This window comes from Athene cunicularia (assembly GCF_003259725.1).
Source record: "Athene cunicularia isolate RWA chromosome 2 unlocalized genomic scaffold, athCun1 chr2_part1, whole genome shotgun sequence".
Classification (NCBI taxonomy): Eukaryota; Metazoa; Chordata; class Aves; order Strigiformes; family Strigidae; genus Athene; species Athene cunicularia.
Window position 1 is genome coordinate 7,537,175 of NW_020799095.1, and position 12,385 is coordinate 7,549,559.

General features: G+C 41.3%; 1 protein-coding gene and 1 long non-coding RNA gene across 2 annotated transcripts in view; both read left to right on the forward strand.

Moving 5' to 3' along the window:
* The first annotated feature begins 218 nt into the window (after positions 1-218).
* Positions 219-12,385, forward strand: part of ENTPD3 (ectonucleoside triphosphate diphosphohydrolase 3) — a 22,194-nt gene continuing 10,027 nt past the window's right edge. Inside the window, exons 1-5 of the mRNA XM_026843532.1 lie at positions 219-399; positions 3,517-3,637; positions 6,609-6,726; positions 9,929-10,079; positions 10,849-11,008. Of these exons, the coding sequence (XP_026699333.1) occupies positions 3,518-3,637; positions 6,609-6,726; positions 9,929-10,079; positions 10,849-11,008 (549 nt within the window). The 5' untranslated portion in view covers positions 219-399; position 3,517. The remainder of the gene's footprint in view (positions 400-3,516; positions 3,638-6,608; positions 6,727-9,928; positions 10,080-10,848; positions 11,009-12,385) is intronic.
* LOC113477294 overlaps positions 886-12,385 on the forward strand; it is a 21,544-nt gene continuing 10,044 nt past the window's right edge. The window contains exons 1-2 of the long non-coding RNA XR_003397876.1: positions 886-898; positions 3,243-3,247. This is a non-coding gene — a long non-coding RNA (uncharacterized LOC113477294). The remainder of the gene's footprint in view (positions 899-3,242; positions 3,248-12,385) is intronic.

The following is a 12,385-nucleotide window of genomic DNA, read 5'->3' on the forward strand; positions in this document are numbered from 1 at the left end:
GGGTTGGGCTGTCCCTCCGTCTCTCCGCGGGTTTTTTGGGGGAAAACTTTGTGCGTTCTCGCAAAATCACAGTCGTTGCGTGAAGATTCCTCACCCGGGACGACGGTGAGCTGAAGGAAAGCTCTGAGGTTCAGCCGCTGATTTGGGCTCCATGTGCTTGTTTTTACTTAATTTGTCCTCCAAGGAAGGCCTGTGAAACCTCCTCTCAGGTTTTCATTGTGGGTTTTGAAATGCTGCAGGTGCTGGGGTTTTGGTGTTTTGGGGCTTTTTTTTCAGCGTTTGAAAAACAGTCACTTACAGAGCACTTCTAAATAAACGCTAACGTCTTTGCATCTCTCCCAGTTGCAGCGTGAAGAAAGATATTTACGGTGCTTGCCTACCCACCCTATGAACAAACAGGTCAGTACCTAAAATAAAGAGGGTTTGGTATTTCAGGTAACTCGGGAAAAGGAATTTCAACGTATAATACGCAGTCATTCATACAGATGTGTATTTACCTAGTTAATCTCAACATGTTGGTGGCACGAAGAAGTCTAGACCATTTTACTTTGCAGACAGGAATTCCTTTTGAAATAAGGTGTAGAAAGTGATCCTTCCAGTATGCTCCTGTGTGGCCCAGTGGACCTAATTGGATGTGGAAAATACATATTTGTGCTGTTTCTTGCTTCAGGATGATGTTGTTTTAATAATGCAACTGCTTTTTGATATTTCGTTAAAATCTTTTATTGGGCTTTTTGCTGATACTGTTAGCAAGAGTTACTTCTGTTGCAACTCTGTTTAAACTGTGGAGTGAATGAACTCATTCACTCTGGTATCTATCTCTACAGATTTCAGTGAATGGGCAAGTATGACTGTATTGCCTGGTATGTGTGTGAGACTTCGATGAGTGTAGCTAACAGTAAATACAGCCCTGTGCTTCTGATCCAGTTATGTGAAATCTTGCAGCGTCTTGCACAATTCCGATAGTGAAGATGTCAACTGTGTGACAAATTCAAGTGGGCATGGAGTGTAAAGTGTCCTTCTGACACAGAGGCTGTTGCTTAAATCAGGATTTACAGATTCTTTGATGAAATTGGCCTGATTGCCGATGGGACAAGATTGTATGAGGAATGTATTAAGAGATCTCTCTTACTCAGTATGCTTCCTGTCAAAAAAGATTTTTGAAAAGAGAAATAATCTCTGATAAAGACAAATCCCAGTACTAGGGAAGCACATGAGAAATTCAACAAACCAAGATTTCAATTTCTATTTTAGAAACAGACTCAGCAGAAAATATTTCAGCAGTTGTCATGGGTGTTCTTAAGTGTTAATAGTATAATAGTGGCTATTGCTTTGCTCTTTAGTAACACTTTAGTTTTTCAAAAAGTCATTTGCCCTGAGTGTTTTTTTCTTTGGTAATCTTATTTTTTCCTAGTGTTGAGCATCAGCACTCTGATCCAGGAGTGACTAGTATATATTAAGTCACAAACAGATAGTTTTCTTTCAGTCACTTTACAGCTACAGATAGCACTGTGTACAGTTGAAAGATAAAGATTTTCTTTCCTCCCCCTAAAGACAAGTATTTTATCCAGATGGTTATTCATAAATGTATAGTTAAAATCTTCTGTCTTTTTTAAAAAATGAATTGATCTGTATAACTGCTTCTAATTAGTATGCCCAGACATCATCCACAGGTTACAGTGAGAATTCATCTTAGGTGCTAACTTATTTTCTAATAGTAAAAATAAGATTTTATTCTGTTGTTTATACATAGTGTACATGATGTTTAAATGCCTTTTATAGTAAAGCAGTGGACAACGGTAAGTAAATCATCAGTGTGGCTGGTAATTTTCGCTTAAAACTGGCTGATCATTAAGATAATAAAGCTATTACCAAGCCAAGAAAGGAAAGTATTGGAAGAGTAGATTGGTGGTAAACAGGTAGCCCATATGGATTTAGAAAAGGGGGTTAAGGAGTATAAAAAATGACGTTCTGGAAGTGAGATGTGTCAGGCTGAAATAAAGAGTTTCCAAAAGCCAATCTGAGCTAGATTTCACAACAGAAATCAGAAGACAAAGAAGGAAAGCAGCAGCACTAGGCAAAGCTCAGAGTGAAGCTAGTCCCAGAACAAAACTACTAACTTGCTTCTCTTTTGAATATGAACATAGATGTTGGACCATGGGTGCACAGGCTGAAGAACCCATGGGGTTTAGAATATGGAAACTGTGTGAAGAAGCATTTGTTCTGCCTTTTCCCTCAGGCCTTTGGCTCTGGATGGAGCTAAGGAGACCATGTGTTGCAGGTCTAACGGTGCTGACCCAGCGTGCTGTGGCTGTGGACTATAGACCACCTTTTAGCTCCTGTCCTCAGCACAGACTGGCACTGGCCATTGCTGAAATGGCAGGGCAGCCCTGAACAGCCACCGGTATACTCCACCATCAGTGTGGGAGATGGGAGTCAGGATAGTTCACACCAGGCTAGCTTCTTATTTCTGTAGCAAAATAACTGGTTTCTGCAAATGAGAAAGGCAGGAAAGTTCGTCATTTTGTGTTCTTCTGACAGTTCTAAGCTTGCCATCTCTCATCAGCCACCTCTTTCCTCCTCAAACCCTGTAGAGCATAAGAATTTTTGATATGGGGATTGTCAGTACTTGGAAGTACCGAAAGGCCTGTTGGAGTGAAGAGCTGTCGGACAGGGACATGCAAAAATAAAGGATGAACAGAAATTACAAGAAACGTAAACCACATCTGAATTCTAGAAAACATTTCTTAGAGGAAATGAACATATAAAGAGCCTTATCATCAGCATGCATGTTTCGTGTCATCTTTGGGTTTGTCTAACATAACTACATGTTAGATTTACTTAATTTAGTGACTTTTCATTGCAAGATCTGTGAATTAAACAGTATTTTATGTGTAGTGCAGAGTGATAATAACAGCCTTCACATTAATATGCACGCACACGTGCACACAAACATACTTCATGAACACATCAGCAGTTAGAAGAAAGATGCCCACTTCAGTGTTCAAAAAACCCTTTTTGTTTCCTGCTGATGCAGCCTGTACCTATTATAGACACCGACCTTCTCTCCCTGGCAGAAACATCCAGCTGTACTCAGCAGCTGCCAGCATTGTGTCTACACGGCTGTGGTTGTGTCTATGTTGTAGGTGTCCATGGGATCCTGAGTGTGCACTAGCCCCAGCCTGCCCATCGCTCTGATTTTCTGAGGCACTGGGAGATGGTGAGCATGCATCTACATGTAGGCACTGTGGGAAATGAGCAGACTGGCACCTGAGGGTGAAATCTGGCATCATTAACATGACAATATTGACACACCCCTTCTAGACAATAAAAAGTTAGTGGTAGCAAAACATCAGGCAGTTCTTGAGGAGAACACGGAATTTTCACGTAGCATAATCTAGCTGACAAAATGAGATTTCATGAGGAGTCTCAACGGATATTCAGGGCTTCCAGCCTTAAGACGGAATCCCTGAATCCTGTCACATTCCTTAAGTGTATCCCTTTTTGTTGTTTCAGGATGCTCACCAGAACCCCAGGTGTTGTTGCCCAAGCGTTCCTTCTTCTAAGCATAGTTCTTGTCATTGCTATTGCAGTGATTCAGATAAATCAGCAACAGATCCTCTCCCCAGGGCTTAAGGTAAGTCTTAGAATGCCTAAGAAAAGAAAACAGTTTTTTGAACTGATGTTTAATCGTGTTTCTTCCAAAACTAATTATGGTGTGATTCAAATGAGCTTACAGCCATAAATTGATGTTTAATCACATCTTCATCATGGGAAAACTGAAACTGAGAGAAAAAGAGAATTGGTCATGATCAGAGTCAGTGACAAAGCAGGAAAGGCATTCCTTGATTCCCTGTCTGTGATGCCTATCACACAATATCTTATCCAAGACTGAGAGGCCAAATGAGGAGGATATGCCACTGCTTTTTTTTTATTTTTGCCAGAGATTGGAAGTAACTTTATAATCATTTTGAAGTCAGAAATACACAGAGTTTAAATACTGCCCCCAAGCACAGTTAGGAAGTTTATGCCAAAATCTTTGCAAACTGTGTATCAAAAGAATTTGGGCTGTTAAGTGTGCACATTATGATTTACCACATGTTGGGACTTGATGGATATTAACAGAAGCAAAGTAGCTCATGATGAGGGCAGAGCAAACCAAAAAGACAGGCAGAAATACTCTGGAATTCAGGCTTTGCCTTGTGCTGCTGGAGTACGTGTGGAGATTCTTCAGGGAGAGAATTACAGAAACCAGAACTCTGAAGCTTTTTTGGGTTAATGTTGTTTCCCTGTCTTGTCCTGACTAATCTAGTCCCTTGACTAGATGATGCAGTTGTTGGGTATTAGGGAATCACCAGGCCTTTGTCTCTCTCCACTGGTGTTTGAGTAGAGATGACAGAAATCCTCAGTGGGAAAGTTGAAGTAGAGGGGAAGGGAGGGAGAAAAAGTTGGTCTGTTCTTTAATAGCTGCTAGCCCAGATAAGGGTTTCCCTGTGCTCTCAGTCCCACACAGTGCATCTCAAAGCAGGAAGGCATTGCTTGTCCTTAAAGGGCAGCCAAAGATGATCTGACTTGCTACCTGGATAGAAATGTAATGTCACCGAAGAATTTTAATTCAACCAGTTTGTCTTAGGCAGCAGGCTGAGACAAGGCGTGTAGAATTCTCTCACCCTCTTAAAATGCTGCATCCTCTGTCATTTCTGTTTTTTTAATTAAAGATTAACCTTAGTCCTAACATCTGGCACACCTCTCACTGATCATCACTTCAGGAGGCTGCATGGGCCAGTTCACACAGAGTGAACTCACACCAGTTCTGAGGAGCTTCAAGAGTCACCCTGAAATGGGCCCAAGAGTCCTTTTCAAAATTGAGCATCTCTTTTAAAGAAAACAAGAGGCTGTACAGGAAAATAGGAGGAGGGAGAAAATGAAACTGTGAGTTGCACATCGGTTCAGATAAGTGTACCACTACCCTTTGGGCCTGAAATCTGTTACTTTCAGGAAGGAGGCTGGGAAATGCAGGGGAGGGTGGAAGGAGGTCAAAAAGCCCCACAGTTAGCTGAGGTAAAAATACTCCCATTACCTTCTAGCTCTACCTAGGCATGATAGTTAGCTCTAAAAGTAGTTAAGTTTGGCACTTAAAAGTAGCTTATGGTTGGCACTCTGAGCTGACGGAGACTAGATTTAACTAATAGCCCTTGAGCAGATTGACCATTACCATACTATGTGTCTCCAGAGTCCTCATCTCTCTTTCAAAGAGGGGAAATACACTCAAAGTATCTCTGCCAAAGTAGTTACTTGAAGGGAGCCTGATGGCATAGTGGTTTGATAGCATCTGTGGAGCCTTTCACAGTTGATCAGGGTAAGTATCGTCTGGATAAGTATAAATGAAATTTTCATTATCTAACAGTCCTTTAGGAAGCAGACTAGACTGGTATTGCTGGTAGTTCTTTGGGGGCTGGGAGTTTGTAGGATTACTGCAGAATCTGGGAACTAATGAGGTGTGGAATCTGAATGGTTTGCCACCTGAAGCAGTGATCTTTCTCAGTCAGACTTGAGGCTCCCTAGGGAGGCACTGGGATGAAATTTATTGGCCTGCTGCAGGGGCTCTTACTGCTTTGCAGCCAGATGGAGGCTCTTATTTTTCAGTATTGTCAGGCTCCTGGGCATCTGTCTTTTTTAAAAGAAAAAAGTTGACAGAGAAATGAACCCTACACTATGTGATTCTTGCCAATTAGATGACTTTGGAAGGTCAGGGGGCAGCTAAATGTACTTTCATGGATCATAAAGAGGATAAGCAAAATCGCAGTTTTCTTCCCTTCGTGCAGTTTGCCTTCCCAGTTGCTACAGTTTTCTGCTGCCATAAAAGATGGAAAAGGGGGAAAGACTGGTCTGGTGAGCAGTGGAACAGGATGGAGAAACCTGGGCTTTAATCACACAGAGAATCCAGTTGACCTGGGGCAAGTCACTTAAATATTCCTCATTTGTTTAATAAACAAACATGGGGTAATACTGATTCCCTCTTTGCTGTCTCACACGCTGGCGCAGCCTGTTTTCAGTGGCAGGCTCTCAAGTGGACTGCCTAAACCACTCAAAGGGAGAGGTTTATGGGCAATTAGAAAAGAACCAGACTTGTTACATCATTCTGAATGTGGACTATTATGTACTTTACCTCTTTGCTCGTAGCTTTATGGATCCCTTGTGCATCCTTGAATCTAAAGCCTGTGCTTAGGTATCAAACCCTTCAGTGTCCAGGGAGTATAGCTGGGATAATGGGAAATGAACTCGCTGCAAAATCAGGTCCTAACACAGTGTTATCTATGTGTCAGTGTGGATTTTGAACCTGATGCTGAAGAGATGAGCATTCTCCATCCCCACTGACATAATTATTGAAGATATTTAGTATGTTCTTTGTTTTGCAGCCAGATTAATTCTGTGCTTGGCTGTTGGATTCATGCCTAAGCGCCTAACACTAGAATTAATCTCTCTTGTAAATATACTGTGCATACATTTTCTAAAGTGTTGATGGTGCAAAGAAGTACAGCTGTGTATGGGCCTTTAAGCTGTCACTTTTTGTTTCTTGATCTAGTGATTTAATTTTTTCTCCCCAGTATGGAATAGTCCTTGATGCTGGATCCTCTCGGACTACAGTCTATGTCTATGAATGGCCAGCAGAAAAAGAAAATGACACGGGAGTGGTAAGCCAAACCTTCAAGTGCAACGTGAAAGGTAAGCTCAAATGGAAATTCCTTATTTCTTTCAAGCCTCCAAGAAGAGGATATCTGAAAGCTTATACTTTTTTTTTTTTCTTTTTTTTTTTTTTTCCTGCTGCGTTCCCTTTTAAGTGCTGGGGAGTGAGAACTGTTAAGATGGTGTCTGTATGTGTCAGTATCAGTCCTTCTCCTACTGATAGACAGAGTGCTCTAATCTGCAATGGAGAGAGGAAATTGTAACTAAACTTTACTCCACTGCAGTGCATGATTGGTGCAGACAGAATTCGCTATACAGAGAATCAGGCACTGTAAATGTTTAGGCCTTGGGCCCTGAGATAAATTCTTTTAAAAGGAAAGTATAAAATATATTTTAAAATAGATCAGAATAAAAAGTCATTGAGAGGAATGGGGATCTAGACCTTGTTAGATATTAGCCATTAATTTTGATGGAGGTAAAAAATGAGTGTCAGCTATGCTATAGGAGTTTGACAAATTAGGTTTTATTTTCCAGAAGTCTTAGTGATGTTTAGAAAAATTTCTGCTGTTTGAGTCAGGATTCCTAGAGAAACAAGGCTTGTGCAGTTCATCTGGAATTAGAGGCAACCTAGAGGAAGTTATGAAAGGCATGCAGAGGGTGAACAGGAGGAGCTTCTCCATACCACAGAACTAGGAAGTGTCTAATAAAATTATCAATAAAACAGCTAAATTGTAGAACTGTTTCTGACAGGATGTCATAGTTGTACCAGATACGCAGGTCTGGCCTTTGGCTCAGGAAGACTTGTAGTTGTACAGACTGACTTTTGCTCATACTCCTGTATGGTTAAGTATATGTTTTAATAGCTTGTTGTGAATTCCTTCATAACAGCTTTTGAATCTCTTAGTTAACTTCAATGACATTAGACTAAGCTTTCAAAGATACCCAAGTTCCACACATTCTATGAAGACAGGTGGCCAGGCAGGGGAGAGAAATTCACATTATTAAACTAGCTAGTCCATAAGGGGTTCTGCAGGAAGCCAAGCTGTGTAAATTCTGCTACTCTGAGTTAAATAAGCTTTAGAATATCCTCTAAGATACTGCCTTCAGCAATACTGCCTTGGAGATGTAGCCATAACTAGTATGAGTAGCTAGGAAATGAGTAGAAGGCAATGGTTTCTTAAGATCATCAACGTTTCTATCTTCAGTGTTAAATATACATGTGGACATTCTTAGCAATTTTAGAACAAGGAAAGGAAAGCAGCTGTAACGTGCACAGAAGTAATGCGCTGTCATGTGCCTGATGGTGTGTCTTTATAGACTGCAGGAATGGCAGCCAGCCTGCTGAGGTGGGGGGTACACTGCTGGCTCATTAGTAATGTTGCCTTTAGGAATCCTGGTGTATCAAAAATGCACAGAGAAACTGCGTTATTCTTCTTGAAAAATGACAGAGGAGTACTTTGTGAATTTGTTTTAATTGGTTTAGATTTTGGTTTACATCCAAGGAATATAAAAAATTGCAAACCAGAGGAGTCCAAATTGCTGTGAACTGTTCGGGTCCAGAGAGCCCTTAACCATGTTCAACCAAAGTACTCATCCTCCAGTCTACAAAATCACCAGGCTTCCCTGCTCCAGTCTTGGGTGACTGCACTAGAGGAGACTGGGCTCATGGGAGAGGTCCCCAACCAAGCTGTGGGGGGCAGCCTTGAGCACTTAAACTGGGGGATGGATCTGGCCATACTGAGAGGCAGACTTTCACATACCTACTGAACTTAAAAGTCAAACGATCAACTACTCTGTAACTTCCGCGGTGGTTTTATAATTTTATTTCTGCCTTTATTAGGTACCTCTGCCTCATGTGGGGCTGCTGCCTACACACACAAACCCCTTTCTATATAGTGCAGTTAATCTGTCCTGCTCAGGCTCTAAGCATCCTCAAAGCAGGCAGCTGTCCAGAAGAAAATGGTCACTGCCTTGTGACCTGCCCTCTCTGAACACCAGGAGATGGAGGTTGTTGCTGCCAAGGGAGTGTGAGGCAACAGCAGTCGCTGAGGATGTAAAACAGCAGTTGCTGCAGTTTCATCTGGTAACAGGTTTTCTTCCAGTCTCAGGCCTGCCTGTGCTGGACTTAAGACTTTTGGAAAGTCTTATTCCAAACCAGGGCTGTGAACAGCTAATGATGACATGGTAATGTTTATGTTTAAGTTCATACTGTGGAAAAGGGAGTGGTGGAGTGTGGAGTCTGTTTCATCTGTTTTTATCAATGCAATGTGGCTGAACATAAATGGTTTCTCATTTTAACTCTGTAAGAGCCATCTTTTACTTAGCTTGGGATCAAGTTGTGAGAGAGATGGCTGTTACAGGAGAACTAGATGGAGTTCTGGCAGAGTTGTTCTCTGTGGGGCAATGGCTTCATGGGAATGCCTGGATTTCTCCCTGTGTGGCTTCCTCAGCTAGGGAATTTGAGTAAGGAATGTTTTTTTATTCACACCCAAGTTGAAGTCCTTCTGGTCCTTGGAGTGTTGAACAAGGGAGGAAAGACTTTGATGTTAATTGTTCAAATAGTTATGCCTTATGCAGCATGGTGTAACTCTCATTCCTGTTATTTTAAGGCTTTGGAAATTTGGAAAACTGTGAAACACTTAGTAGTTCGTGCACCAGCCTAGACTTGGACTTCTATGACTTCAAGAGCCATTTGCATTCATCTTGAAATTTCACCAGCAATTCCTTGCAGAAGCTTCTATATTTTCATTCGAGAGCAGAGAGCTGGAGAGGTGCCATGGTGTCCACAACAGTTGTGGCAAACCAGATGGGAAATCTTTGTTTTAGGTTGTGGAAGAAGAGATTTTCTATACTTTAGCAGATCGGAGAAATCTTACATCCATTAGAAATGCTATTTTCTACAGCATCTGCCATGAGTAAACCTATTTTCTTCATAAATATAGCATTGCTGTCTTTGTGTTGTTATGTGGTTATACTGTGTATCTTACTCTAGGTATGGTACTATAGCTGTGTATGTACACACAAGGAAATACAGGTGAGCAGTTTGCAAATATCTTCTGTCTCACACAGCTGAAACAGTCCCTGCATTGTTTATTTCTTAAGCACTTGTAGATCATCCTATCCTTGTTTGCAATTGCAGGAGGGAAGGGGGAAATCTCTTTCTCTTAACACCTGTTTGCTAATTGGGCTAATTTGTAGTTGGCAAAGCAGAATGAAATCAATCTACTTGTTCTCTTTTAAGGCCCTGGTATCTCTAGCTATGAGAGTAACCCTGGAGCTCTTGTCAAACCCTTTGATGACTGTCTGAATAAAGTCAAGGAGAGAATACCAGTTCATCTGCATAAAAACACTTCTGTTTATCTGGGGGCTACAGCTGGCATGAGACTACTGAGGTATGGCAGAAACTTTAATTCCTCTGTATGTGTCCTAGCATAGCAGTCTTTGAAAACAGAATGTGAAAAATGTATTGGATGCATTTTTGTCCATTGGAAACTGGCCATCTCAAAAGGAAATGGAGCCCAGCCAATTGAATTTAATTAACCTTTTTGATAGGGAAAGCAGGGCTGTATAAAAATCCTCCATTATGCTGTATTGAAAAGAATGCTTGCTTTATTCTAGAGAAAGCAAGAGTTTAATTTTCTCTTCCACATCTGTCTTAAAATTCAGTGTTATGTAAACAGATAATGTTTGTGCTTATCCGTGGGCAGTAAAGGCAGATTAAAGCTAGACACTGCAGAGTTTTCTGAGTGTGAGTGTGGTGTAATGTGGCTTTTGGGGTCTGTCTGTGGCTTTAGCCCTAGCACAAACCGGCTTTTTGTATTTGTTCTGTGGCTAAACAGAGTGGGAAGAAAGGCTCCAGGACTTTTAACCATCAGCTGTCATATAAGCGCTCAGTTTACTAAAAAGAAAAGTATATGTAAGAAGCAAAGCACCCATGCACTTGTATGATAAAGAGCGAAGTCTGTACATAGTGGGGGAGTTCCTCGCTGAAACAATGCTGGATACTTGCTGTTCCCTGTCATAAGCTTCCCCTTTAGGGAAATCATGTCTGTTTCTTTATTAGGTGGTTGTAGGAGTTTTCTTGAATTGCTAGTCAGTGAACAATAAAGATAAAATTGCCTTTTCAGATGCTCAGTGTCTCATGTTTTGTGAATTGCTTAGGTTGCAAAATGAAACGGCAGCCAATGAAGTCCTTGCAAGCATTCAAAGCTACTTCAGAGCACAACCTTTTGAATTTAGGGGTGCTCAAATCATAACTGGGCCAGAGGAAGGGGTGTATGGATGGATAACAGCCAACTATTTAATGGGCAATTTCTTAGAGGTGTGTGGAAAAAAATGCATGCTTTTCTTTTCACTGTTTCTCTCTTATAAATGAGGAGTTTGAGAGGACATGCCTGTTAAAACATCATAGCTATAACTTTCATTTTGCACTGAAACATGTAATGGTATTTTTGTGGCAATAATGGAACAAAGTAAACATAAATCAAAGAATATGATGTTACAAGAATGTGATATGGCAAAGGTAAAATTGTTGACCGACAAAACAGGGCTCTTCCCTAAATGATATCGGATGCCTTACCTAGAAACAGAAGTTACATTGCTCTTAAATGTGTTGGTATGTTAAGTGTGACAGGTGTTGATTGTCTTGAAAGTGGTCCCAACTAAAGATGTTTTCTTCTGCTTTTCTGTGACTTCCTCAGGTGGTTGCTGTCCCTGCAGCTCTACTGGTGAAGGATCTGCACAGCTTAGGGGTCTCCAAATTGTTTGGCAGTGTTGGCTCACTTGTCTTAAACAGACAAGACTGAAGTAGTGCAGGTGGTTAAGTTGATGTGGCCAGATGTGCCTCAGCTGAGCCAGAAGTCACTCATATACACTCATTTGATACTGCTGAAAAGCTGCAGGCTATGAGCAGTGGGCTGTGATACCAACTATCTTGTGCAGACAAAGTGATACCAATATAAAGATACTTATCCTGTTCTTGAACTCAGAAATAGGGTCAGGCAAGAGCCTCAGAGTCAGTCAAATGCATTGTAAGGTCCCTTTTTATAGAGAGATATTCAGTATAATTTCATTCCCAGTAAAAGCTGTACCAAGATGATCAGAAACTGCTCATTCTGCGCTCATGGCAGCAGTGTGCTGCCCTTAGCATTAAGGACACTTCTTCCAGATAGTCTCGCTAGATTGAAAGAAATTTCAGCCAAACCCCTGAGTATTGTTAGCTGTCCTAGTTGGATGGTTCCTGTTAGATCATGGCAATTGATAAGCAGGGATTAGTTGTGGGTGATCTGAATGATAGCTCATGGTGAACGTGTTGCTGACTCTAGCAAAATTAAGAAAAACAGTGTTAGAATCGCATGTTCTGGAAGAGTTTTTCTCATTGTGTGCATTTTGTGCAACAAAAATGACATCATGAACTTCAGGGTGGTGTCAGTCTTCTAGCATGTGGTGGTTTAAGCCCAGAGGGCAACAAAGCAGCCTGGCTCACTCCTTCCCCCTCAGGGATGGGGGGGAGGAAAGAAAACAAAAGGCTCAGGGATGGATACAAGGGAGAGGAATGACTCACTTGTTATGGTCATGGGCAAAAGACAGACTTGACTGGGGAAGAAAAAGAACACCAATTAATTTGAACACGACCACTTAATTTTCCAAATGGAGTAGGGCAGTGAGAAACACAACGACATCCTAAGAACACCTGTCT